This window comes from Pistacia vera, unplaced genomic scaffold (assembly GCF_008641045.1).
Source record: "Pistacia vera cultivar Batoury unplaced genomic scaffold, PisVer_v2 Contig249, whole genome shotgun sequence".
In the NCBI taxonomy this organism is placed as follows: Eukaryota; Viridiplantae; Streptophyta; class Magnoliopsida; order Sapindales; family Anacardiaceae; genus Pistacia; species Pistacia vera.
In genome coordinates this window covers 77,159-89,944 of record NW_022196056.1, presented here as the reverse complement: position 1 = coordinate 89,944, position 12,786 = coordinate 77,159, and the positions used below count along the sequence as shown (strand labels likewise).

Here is a 12,786-nt window from a genome sequence, read left to right as displayed (position 1 = left end):
GAATAATTGGCTGCTTTGATCCCATTCATACTTATCAGTTCAGATTGTATTTACTCTGGCAGACAGTCAAAAGGGTGAAAAATCCAATCAAATACTCATTTTCTCGAATTGAAAGACTCGGTATATAACCATTGTTGTGTGAACGAATTTATTCAATCTCCAATTTTACTGCCTAAACATTGAACTTAACCCATTTTCATTTTTTTCCCACTCGTTTTTCCATCAGAAAGAGCAATTACATCGAGTCTTCTTGCACTGTCTTGCCACAATAACCTGTCAATTATGGTATCAAAATACTTTCTTGGCTCAGTGTCAGTGGCAACCGAAGTTATGTCGCATGGTTTCAATCAATTAAATTGTCCAGCTATGAAAACATTCCAATACTGTTAGTTCAAGCTATCAAAAATCTTCATATTATACGAGGCCATTCATTCAGACAACAGGGCGAGTGATTCAAAATTCTGAAAGAAAACAACACAAATACATAAAACTATTGCAATTCATTCTGTTTACTCTTTTTCAACAACTTGGACCTTGGTTTAACAGGCTTCAAAAACCCAGCCTGCAACCTAACCATCTCTCTCAAAACCCCAATCAAAACCCTCTCAATCTCCTCCCCTTCATCTTCCACCACTCTCAAACACCTAGCCACCGCCTCCAACGTACTCACACAACCTTTATAAGGCTCTTTCCTCAACACTAACTCATCATCATAAATACTCCCACCTTTTAAACTCTCATCCACATCCAAACACACCCTTATCGCTCCTAAACCCTCCAAAACCCCTTCACTCGCCTTCACCATCTCCTTCGCATGCTTCCACGTGGCATCAAACACGATTAAAAGTAAATTTCGGTTATCCCCTTGCAAATTTATTGACTCTTTGAGCTCCGATAGAGAGACGGCAGGCGAGCCAGGGGATGGCGGGAATAGGTAGATAGTGGTGGTGGGAGAAGGGGAAGGGGAATTGGACTGGTTGGTGATGTGAGAAGGGAGGAGTTTGCGTGAGAGATGGGTGGTGACGTGGCGGAGGGACTTAGTTAAGAGACGTGCAGTGTTGAGTTTGTGGTGGGACTCGTGTGGGTGGTGGATGATCATTAATTTTGTGGTGGTGGTGGTCATGGGTGGGATGGGGATGATGTGGCAGAGACAAGCTGCGATTGGACGCTCGCAGTTGCCGCACATCTGGCGGCGCTGCCCTGGTGGTGAGCTGCTGCTGGGGGCTTCTGCTTCCATTTGAATGCGTCTGTGTTTTTCGGCTTAAAGAAACGCTGCGTTTCCTTATAGTAAGGGGACAAAGCCCAAGTCCTTACTTTAGGCCTAAGCCAATTAGGCCCTTGAGCCCTAAAGTGTTGTATCAAGGCTGAAGTCCAAACCTGTACGTTAGAAATTAATTTTGGTAATTCAAAAGGGTATATTCTAAAAAGATTAACCTTTTAAGTTTTAACATCACCCTCATAAACAACTAAACAAGAGATGGACAAAATAATTGACGTGTTAATACTTAATAGATACCCATCAGATTTATGTGTTGTTAAATTTAGAATTGCTTTAAACTGATATGTAGAACATAAAATGTATTAGTTTGGATGGAAGAGAAAACCTTTCGTTTTTGTTTTTTCAATGTTATTTGCTGTTGGTTTAATTACCATTAATCCCATAAAATTGTGTTGGTTCATAAATGGTATATGATCTAAGAGTGAATTAAAGTAATTTTTGTACATTTGTTTGAATGATGTTAGCACATCAACTTGTATAATCTTAAGTTTAAAACATAAGTTAAAAGCATTACAAGAAAGGTTATAGATGGAGCTGAACAGTATAAGGCGGTCTTATGAATCATAATGCACTTAGTAGGGTAAGTTATGGTTACTCCAAGTCCAACCTAAAACTACAGTAGACAGTAGAGTTAAACATTGGTGGGCATAAATGCAGAAGCAGTCAGCACCAATCCCGGAAAAGGCGGATAAGAGTCTGCGGGCAGCTTCTCAGGCAAAGAGATGCTTAGAAGCTATAGGATACTCCGCACTTCTGCGGCTGTACCCAGAATTGGTCCAGGGAGCAGTCCTATAACCAGCAGTGCCAAACTCTAATAAAAGCTTTCAGGATACTCTTATAACCAGCGTTAGTGCGGGACTACTAGCTCAGGAGTACTCCTACAGATAGGGATGGCGTAGGGACAAATAGCTTCAAGTTAATAGGCACTATTTCCAAGTCCTGAAAATTGAATCAACCACTCCCAGTAAAATGTTTGCTTATTGGCAATCGGCATAGTTACAACATACAATGGCTTTGGTCCCAATCACATAAATTTTCCTGCAATTTACATTCGATGCTGACATATCCAACTATTCCTTGCATCACAGACATAAAACTTTGCTGAGGATTGCTTTACCATTATTTAACACTTGGATATACAGTTACTTATTAGGTGACTTACTGATATGGTTGATCAAAAGCTTATCAACTTAACCTTAAAATCACTTTATCTAACGGTGCTTATGCTGAAATTTAATTTTTAACGTTTAAGTAGGTAATTGTTTGCTTCGGATAATTGCTGACCAGTTCTTCCTGATGCATTTGTCTAATTTGTATTTAAATTTCTATTTCTTCTTACAACTGGACATTAAATAAAGCTATTATACCTTGAAAGTCGTTTGTGGAAGACACTTCAATACAAGCCATAAGCTCCTTGCCTTTTGTTTAATATTTCTGTAATTTTCTTCATGAGCTGGTGTTCATTTTTTTGACTTTCTTTTATTCATATATATTCCTTTGTCTCTTTCCCCTTAAAATTTTATATCTAGTTAGTAATACATCTTCCAAGTCTAAATCTCTTGTGGTTCAAGTCGTTGGTTATTGATCATGGTTGTTGATCCGCGGGTTTGGTCTGGTCGGTCTCTATTAGATTATTGAACAAAGAAACTTAAAATAATCTCAGAATTAAAAGCATTAGAACCAGTATATTGATGGAACTTATGATGGTAGTACAAAACAACTAATACCTCAAATTTCAACAAGATTTGACTCCACAAGGATTAAAGTGAGGAAGACATGTGGAGCACATGCAAAACCTTCACGGGGTCCTTGCTTTTAACCTTGGGATCTTGATATACATTATAAAATGGTTTAACATATGACCAGATATTTATAGAAGCGGCCCTATTTTTCACATTCTTGTGAAAGAAGAAGTTGTTTATTGGCTCGATGATTGCAGCGGTGATATGATTACTTCACTTTTGACCTTTGCTGCTAGCTTTCACTGTTGCCATCTCATCTCAATTATGACTTACCCTGTACTTCGTGGACGACTTTTGTTAGTTCTGCTTAAAAGTACTTAAAGCCCTTATAAAGCCCAATAATTTACAAATTTTTATTTTACAGAATGTAAGTTTCAAGATTCAAAGTTGAGACTGCGGTTGATTTTCTTTTTCCTGCACAGTTTGCATTCAAAAAGAAAAAATGACGGCCCTCAGTATCTTTTTCTTGTTTAATAAAAAGAATCATAGCCCTTAAACTGGTATATTGTTGCCTGGATTAAAATTATAGAGCTCTGGAATCGGAACCTTCTCCATAATTTAGTAATTTACCCACAAGTGAGAAATCATTTGCAGTTCATATAAGCTGCAAAATAGTTAGGTAGCTAATCATTCTCTCCACCCAAAGAGATAATAATAATTATAATAAACTTAACAGACATGAGAATTATGAAATCAGAATACAAAACACTATGGTGGCTAATGTTGGCTCAGTGGTATATGTGCAATGATCTGCATCGGTGAGTGGTGAGGGAGCATGAAAGGACTCAAAGGCAGTGTTTGTGCCATTGTGGTGGGTACGGTTGGTGTGGCTTTACCTGCTCTTAACTGTTTCCAAAGCTAGTCAGACTAATCAGTCAAACTTTTCTTCTTTTTTTCTACCCCACAGGGTCCTTATTTTCAGCTTCAGCCCCACACATTGATAAAGAAACAACACAAGGCTATTGTCTCCCCAGATTCCACTACTGTTTTATATCACCTCTCTTGTCTATTTTCCATCGCCCTTTCTTGTCTTTAAGCTCCTTCTCCAATTCTTTTGTTTAATTCCTGGTGCTCAGTTAGGTGGGGCTGTTCACCTTCCTTTTGTCAGGATTCTTTTNATAAAGAAACAACACAAGGCTATTGTCTCCCCAGATTCCACTACTGTTTTATATCACCTCTCTTGTCTATTTTCCATCGCCCTTTCTTGTCTTTAAGCTCCTTCTCCAATTCTTTTGTTTAATTCCTGGTGCTCAGTTAGGTGGGGCTGTTCACCTTCCTTTTGTCAGGATTCTTTTACAAGTCCCTTTAGTCCCACAGGGACAGGGCTGACAAAAATATACACAACCAAGAATAAATCCACCCTACATAACCACTACATACAAGAAATAAACGTAATCAATCTCTCTTTCTTTTTCATCTTAACTAATTGATTTCTTCTCTCTTCAAGTCTCACAAGTCTCTCCAGACTTCAACTTTCTTTGAGTCTTTTGCTGTCACAAATGAAGACAATCATGGCCAAAACCCCTCATGACTCTTCTTTCTCATTCTCCAGGAGATACTTCAACTGGAGAAAGAAAGTTGAAGATGAAGATGATATGGAAGAAATCTTAACCAACTCCCGTGAGGAGGAAAAAGAAGAGGAGCTTACAATATCAGTTCCCACTCAAATAACGGAGCTGCCAGCTCGGAGGAAGAAGTTCCCAGTTGCTGCAGTTTCTAAGCTCCGATCAGCACTTACTATATTTGGTAAGAGCCGGTCGTCTTATCATTCAGGTTTAGGCAGTCGAGTAATAGTTACCCTTTTCGGGTATCGACGTGGTCATGTTCATTTTGCATTTCAAGAAGATGCCAAGCTAAATCCAGCCTTCTTGATAGAACTCGCAACACCAACAAGTGTTTTGGTCCGAGAAATGGCTTCAGGACTTGTCAGGATCGCCCTGGAGTGTGAAAAGAAAACCGAAAAGAAAGGTGTAAAGCTGCTAGAGGAGCCTCTCTGGAGGACTTATTGCAATGGCAAGAAATGTGGGTACGCAATGAAACGTGAATGTGGGCCTGAAGAATGGAAGATTTTGAAAGCTGTGGAACCAATTTCAATGGGTGCTGGTGTGTTGCCAGCAGGAGAGGGGAATGGAGGCGGGTCCGAAGGTGAACTCATGTACATGAGAGCCAGGTTTGAGAGGGTTGTGGGTTCTAAAGATTCAGAGGCCTTTTACATGATGAATCCTGATTGTAGTGGAGGTCCTGAACTCAGTGTGTACTTGCTTAGGGTTTAGCTGTGATCAAGCCAATTGAAAAAAAAAATGGAGAATTAATGTATACTCCATGGATTTTGCAGTCTTTGTATTGGGAATGGGGCAGGCTTTACCACTTTGTAAGTTAGTAATATGCATGCTTAAGCTTTAATGATCTCTAGGTACTGCGGTTCAAATGCATGAGATCTTTATTAGAATGGGTTATGGGTATATCCATGTATAGCTATTCTCTTTTTTGGAAGTTTGGGAGCAAGAGATTCTTTTCCTTTCCGAATTTTCCCTTTCTTTTTTTTTTTTTTTTTTTTGCTGGAATCACATATTTCATATAAATCCCCTGCTTTTTTGTTGAAGACTTTACAAATATATGTATCCCGGATGACAAAACCCTTCATTTGTTTATCTTGTTCATCATAGATCAAAAAGTGATTATACTTTCCATGGGTTAATTGTGTTAATTATGCATATCATGGACGGCATTAATTCAGCATGCTATTGTTTCATTGCTTTTAGTCAAATAATGGAGCCTAGTTATAAAGTTAAGCCTTTGTACAGGGAATCTTCATGCCTTTTAAAATTCAATTTTAAAGTAACCATTTGGGTTTTTGCCGCTAAACAACTGCATTGAGGTCAAATTAATTTGCCCAAATCTTTTTAAACTTTAGATTACAGTATAATGGATGAATCTATGATATTATTGGAATGCTGAAACTGTCGAATTGGAAGAAGCCATCTTGAGAAGAGTTCGTAGAGACCCCATTTTCCAATAATAATTCATTGAGATCAATTTAAACGTTTAAACCATCTTTGTTGAATACAACTGGAGGCAATTAAATAAAAATCCATTGGGATTCCTGAAAGCCTTGGCTGTCTCAGTTTCAAAAGATTTTGCCTCTTGTCTGTTTCTTGAAGAAAAGGCCATCTTGTTGCTTTCTGATGAGCCTTCAGCCCCATCACTGAGTATAATTGCAGTTCATACCTTTTGTTGTCATCAATACAATACATTCACTAACATCTTTTATTTATTTAGACAAAATAACTTGCCTAGGAAGTTGTACATACCATTTGTTTATGTTATTTTAAAGAATAATATACCCATTTAACGAGAACTTGTGATCATATAAATATATTTATTTATTTAATTGATATAAAAACTTTGGGACAACAAATTTTATTTATTTAATTAATTTTTGTTAGGCTAAAAGATATATACACCAGTACACGTTTGTTTGTGTTGAGCTTTTCTTTGGTTGGCCAACTTCCTCTTCTTACTTGTTTCTTTTTCTAAAGAATATGTTTTGTCTTCACTTGGGATGATCTTCATTCACTTATGCTTAATTTAGGATTGCTTATAATTTTTTAAAAGTTTCGGTTAAACTTTGTCGGTTTCTTATGCACAAAAGATGTGTTTGACGATTGATATTCCGATATAGTTGTGTACATCTCCTCTTGGCAATCTTGATAGTGTCGACGGTGTCGTCAAGCACAACTTCTAGCAACAATTGCTTATCGAACGATGACACCATCGGCAAATTTTTCAGATTTTTTAATTTAATTCATATTTTAATATTTTAGTATTTTTTATGAATAAAATTTATTCATAAAAAGATAGAATTCATGTGTAATCTTGGGGCATTTTGGTAATTGAATCTTCTAAAAGCTGACTTTAAAATCTAAAAACTAAAAATATACACGCTTTTGGATTCATTTAATAAAATAGATTATAAAAGAAGTAGATTATTTTTATAGTCACTCTTGAAATATGTTTACCAAACACATTTTGAGTGATTATTTAATAAATAAGTAATCCATGTTTGTTGGTGAATCTCTTTAGTATCATAGATTCCAAAAGTTTTCGATCATCTTTGAAACCAAGATATCAATATTTTAAAATTCTTTCTCACACAAACAAATAACCCAAAATTGACACCATAAAATCTTTTTTTATTTTATTTTTTTCCAATTTCTTCAAGAAAGTAATGCCAATTGTTGTTTCACATCCGGGAAAACCAAATCAATTAGTTGTACATCTACTAGTATGATCCATGTGATGTGATTGATCACCTATTTAATTTCATTTTTTTAATTAATCGCATAGCAGAAGGCACCTAAGCTTATATAGTATTAATTAAACACAATATTAAAGTACATGGGGTAATATGGAAACAATCAAAAGAGCATAGTAGTAGGTAAACAACAAAAGTTAAATGTGTAACATTATTACAAATATAAAAATTAAAAAGATCTATATAAAGATTCATCCCTTACCAACTTTATGCTGAATTTTTTTAATTCATGTTAGTGTTAAAAGGAGAAATTATGTGTCACAAGATTTGATTTTATTATATGTCATATAAAATGAATTAATATTTTTGGTAATTTATAGTGGAAGTATCTAAAAGATGACATATGATCTACCATTATATTCACTTTTTTCATCATTAAAACCAATAAAAAGTTGTGATAAATTAGATACATTAATACATATATCATTAATTAATTAATTATATTATGTTTACTATTACTCAATTAGAAATTCTTGACTTGCACTTTTGGTTGGGCTTATGAATGTATATAGGTCCAGACCATCTTTGTCCAGGTTACCTCGTCCTCTTGTTTTATGGAACAAAGCCCATAAAACTTATAATCCTATGGAGCCTATGTGGACTCATTAAACATTGATTACGGTCCACCAAAACTCTTTTCTAACTCCTAATGAAATTCCTCCTTTTTTGTGATAATAAAGGAGTCTTCACCTATTGATACACCACTCTAACCCAATCGTTGATGCATTGCCTGAAACTTGGAGTAATGTACACACGAGCAGTAGCTAAGCATTTTGGTAAACTGAGCCTCTAAGAGATGGGCTGAAATGGGGTAGGCCTAAGAAGAAATTAAGATGCTATAACGGAGTCCAAGTAAAAGAAGAGAACAATAGAACATAAGAGTGTTAAATATTTTCAGGTTTTTGCAATGAAAGATGTCAATATATACATATACAATATAACCCAAGTAATATTTCACATCCAAACCATACAAATAAATTATATACAAATTAATATTTTATAAATTTCAAAGTCTACTTATGCATAATATGTTCTATTCACTTACCTTTTTTGTTTGGGTGAAAGTATTATATTTTTGCATGCTGTACATTTTTTTTTTTTTTAATGATCGGGAGTGTCTGTGTCAGTTTGTACGTACTTCAACTAATCTCTCAGGACTCTGAAACTATCGGCTGGATATAAACTCCAGTGGCCATCTTATTAGAGATTGTAGAGACTCAAACTCGAAAGACCATGTAAACTTAAATTCTCCTTTGCTCTTTTACCATCAAACGATCTAGTGATAGTTTTTTACATGTTGTACATGTCTTCTATATTTTTCACCAAATACTAGAAACTACTAGTATATAAAATATGAGAGGCAAATACACTGATTCCTATTCAAATACCAATTAACCTACTTAAGTAGATTTTGTTTGAATTTATCAAACTCACATAAATTTGCTTTAGGACTTCATGTGATATTCTCTTACTCAAAGCACGTTTACTTAATTGAAGGAACCAAAGGTTAGAGGATCTCGCCTCTTAGTGAAGTCTTGTCACGGCGCATTAGCTAAAAGCATTTGGGACCAAGACTCATAAAGTGGGACCTCGGATCTAAAAGCATTTTGGGACCGTGGCTAATAAATTGAGGACCTCGCGTTCTCAGCTTATAAATATTTATAGTAGTTGTATGTAACTAGTATGAATAACAGATGGGTGGAAATGTTCCATTACCAGAGCTAAGAGAAGTACCATTAGAAAATAAGGAGTTCTCATTGCGAAGTACATTTTTCATATCATAGCTAGATTATTTTATTCACAAACAAATTAATGCATCTTTAAGAAGTAGAATTATTAATGTTTGGAAAAGCAATTAATCCAAATCTTTGAATCTTTGATTGTATTTTATAACATAAACTATGAATGGATCATATTTTTGCGGTTGTCTATAATATAATGTCTCTCATTATGGGATTTCTGAATCATTCACTTATCATCTGCTAAAAACAAAATTCCAAAATTTCATTATTTTATATGATGATGAATATGCTGCTATAAATGTGAAGCAAATCAAAATTTTGGCTTTTACAGGCTTTAAAATAAAAATCCTGTAGATTATGATTATAAACCACAGGGAGTTTCTCACTTATAATGAGAATGTCTTCAACTATATGTTCTCTGTGAGTCGTTTTCGAGTTTTTTTATCAATTAAATCATTATTCCTTCATACACGTTTAACATGTATAGAAAACCAAAAACATGGTTGGTTTCTATATAAATTTTCAAAGTCTCATGATTATAACGAACTTTAACACGTTACTTTGACAGAAAATTAGGAAAAGAAAAGAGAACGTACATTACAACCTGTCTGTGATGAATTTTGAAAATCCAATGCAGATTTGAAGTTAAATTTTCATGAAAAGAGGAAGGTAAAGGTGACCTTACCAGCATCCAAAGAAATGTACTCTAGTGTTTCTACAGTAGTCTTATAGAAATTAGAACAAAGGAAATTATTTTTCTTCAATTGCATGTGCTTTCGCTTGATTTACTACCTCACATGCTACACACTTCTTTATTCTAGAAAGTTACTTAATACTTACATCAACATGACGTCTACCTTTTTTTTTTTTAAAAAAAAAAAATCCAAATATAATATTCAAGCCATATAGTTACAAAAAAAAAAAAATGTTAAATTCTTAAAAATTAGCATGCTTGGATTATATTACTACGTAAAAAAATGTATGAAGAATAATGAATTATACTTAAACGGAGATAATGCCTCCAGCATTGCGACTCACCCACGAAAACACACGAGGCGAAGAAGCACTAAAAGATACAAAAGGCTAGGATGTATAATCCTTTATAACACAGCCTGCAGCCAAAACAAAAGAGGCAAGGGTGCCTATTGTTACAAATCCCATATTGGAAGCGTATTGAGGAAGTCTTGGGCTTATAAATGGGGGGAGTCCCTCCACCTAATAGATTAGCCTTTTGGGTGTGAAACTCCCATCCCGTGACACTATACACAAACCTGATATTTCCCAGCCCAAGCAACCAGCCATCGCAAAGCACCTTAGCAGAAAATCAGCTGTAGATAACATGAAAACAAAAAAAAAAAAAAAAAAAAAAACGTAGCCTAGCAGCAGTAAAACAAAATAAATTTGATATTTATGTCGTAATGAAAATCTCCATAGAAATATGAAATTAGCTTTTCATTACCTATATACCATTTTTTTCCTAGAGAAAAAAAAAATGTATAAAACTAAAATAAACTTGATATTTAAAACATTTTATATTATGTATTATATGTCTAACTCTATAAATATTACAACTAATATCTCTAGTTTATTCAATAAATTACAAGTCTATTTTTTATGTTGTAAATTAATTAATACTGCCATTGGTCTTCGTCAATATTAAAAATAATAAACCGATATTATAGTAAAATCTTAATATATATATTATATACCCCACGCATTCAATCTACTGGATTAAGATGTTTTGGTTTTATGTATAATTCTGTTTTTTTTTTTTTTCTCTTTAATTGGACAAAATCTGGCAACAGCTCATAACGTGCATGTTGATTTACACTCAAATTTATAGCTGTCTTCTTGTCTGCAAAAACTCGGTGTAGGAACTAGGAAGTAGGAACGATTCTTCTTCTCTGTTAATATTTTGGTCTTTACATTTTTTTATTATTGATTGTTTCAAAAGAGGGTACAGAGTAGATGAAAGGGTTGAAAAGGAGACCCTTTGGCTCTGGTACGGTGGAGAAAATAGGATTGAAGTTTAGGGTTTTATATTAATTGTATAAATATTTGGCTCAATCTTTTCCATGAATAGCTAAAGAAGACTTTAGGCCATTGAGATTGACAAGAGGATTATGGATTTGGATTGGACCCACCGTATTTCATAAAGTCAGCCCAAAGATTCTCATTCTTTAGCCTGGAATTTTAGTTCTTAGACCAAGATATAAATTTTTTGCCTTACTCTTTCCATATCCATATCGTATGAGTATCCAAAATCTAATTCCGTTTCATTTTATCAAATCAATCAAACAAATTCTTACCTAACTTTTGATAAGTTTCAATCGTTTAAAAATAATAAAAAATATATATATAGATACATAGAAGAAGAATAAGAATTCGATGTATCTCACTCAAACATTCAATACTTAATAGTTTTCATCTCACATTTCCTCAATCTATAAGTAGTTTTCTAACAAAACAAACGTTTATTGGTTTTGATTTGGTTTGAATATCGAATTAGATTGTGATCTCCGTTTATAGATTTGATTTGACAAAATTTATGGGTTCCCACTTTTCCCCTAACATTTTGAACTGTTTTGAGATATAGAATCGTGCTTTATATAGTATGGAGGGGCATATATGGTACCAATTCCCTTAAAATAAAAAGAAAAAGGTTAATCAAGGTGGCATTCCGTACCATTTTTATATAAATCTACTTCCATTTAAATATTTATGACAAATATGCTTAAATTAATGAAATGTAGAGTTGAAAGTCGAGCAACTGATTTTGGGTTCAGACTTTTGGACTAATCTTAAGTCAGTAGATCATCCCATTTTATAAATTCATCATCGTCCTTCTATTTGGAGTCAATGCAATCAAATGGCAGTGCAATAATATACGACTCAAATCATCTTGACCACCCAAAATATAAATGTACCTATCTTCATCATCTGCACTTTAAATGAATATCACGTGATTTTTATTTATTTCCAAAGTAAATAGTTTGGCTGTTTCCTTTTCTTAATTATTGTTAATGTAAGTCATTAAGTTGTTTATTTTTTTTTCAATTTATTTAAAAATTTTATACATTATTTTTTCAAAGAAAAAGTCAATTCTTGGTTTTGACTTGTCCTTTAATAGATATAACATAATTATCATTTAAATATATTATCAAAATATTAGTTTTCAGTTCTTTTTTTCAATGTATTGATAACTGAATGAATAATTTTTATTTAACATTTGTCTTTATATTCAAGAAAACTTAATAAATTATTAATTCAGATTTATTCCAATTTACCAAACATTTTCGAGAACTATTCTAAGGCAAGTAGAAAGCTGGGTATCCCTTGGAGGCTTCTCGTCTACCGTCATTAAAGACTCAAAATTTATAGAAAGAGAAATGAGAAGACCCAAAACTAATCTCACAAGTTGTATTGCAAACTAAATTAATAATAAATGAATTAATACAAAATCAGATCAAAGCAAGATTACCTTGATTTGATCGATCGTTACAAAACTGCCAACAAACATTGAACACTATAAAACGAATACTGTAAGTATATCAAAAACTAAATCGTTCTATACAGTGACTTGATAATTATAAGAATCACAAAAACTAATAAAGAAATAAATCAAACTAGTCCTCCTTGTAATCTGATCATCATCATCATCATGGCCATTAGCTATGCTTCATATACAATTCAAAAACGTCTGCAACT

At 33.8% G+C, this 12,786-nt stretch overlaps 2 protein-coding genes across 2 annotated transcripts; one reads left to right on the top strand and one right to left on the bottom strand.

The window, feature by feature from the left end:
* Positions 1-238: 238 nt before the first annotated feature.
* LOC116132165 (DTW domain-containing protein 2-like) lies at positions 239-1,269 on the bottom strand. The gene has a single exon (XM_031417825.1). It carries the CDS (start codon positions 1,235-1,237, stop codon positions 491-493), a length of 747 nt encoding a protein of 248 aa, XP_031273685.1. The 5' UTR covers positions 1,238-1,269; the 3' UTR covers positions 239-490.
* Positions 1,270-4,233: 2,964 nt separating this feature from the next.
* LOC116132164 (protein MIZU-KUSSEI 1-like) lies at positions 4,234-5,654 on the top strand. The gene has a single exon (XM_031417824.1). It carries the CDS (start codon positions 4,521-4,523, stop codon positions 5,292-5,294), a length of 774 nt encoding a protein of 257 aa, XP_031273684.1. The 5' UTR covers positions 4,234-4,520; the 3' UTR covers positions 5,295-5,654.
* Positions 5,655-12,786: the final 7,132 nt, after the last annotated feature.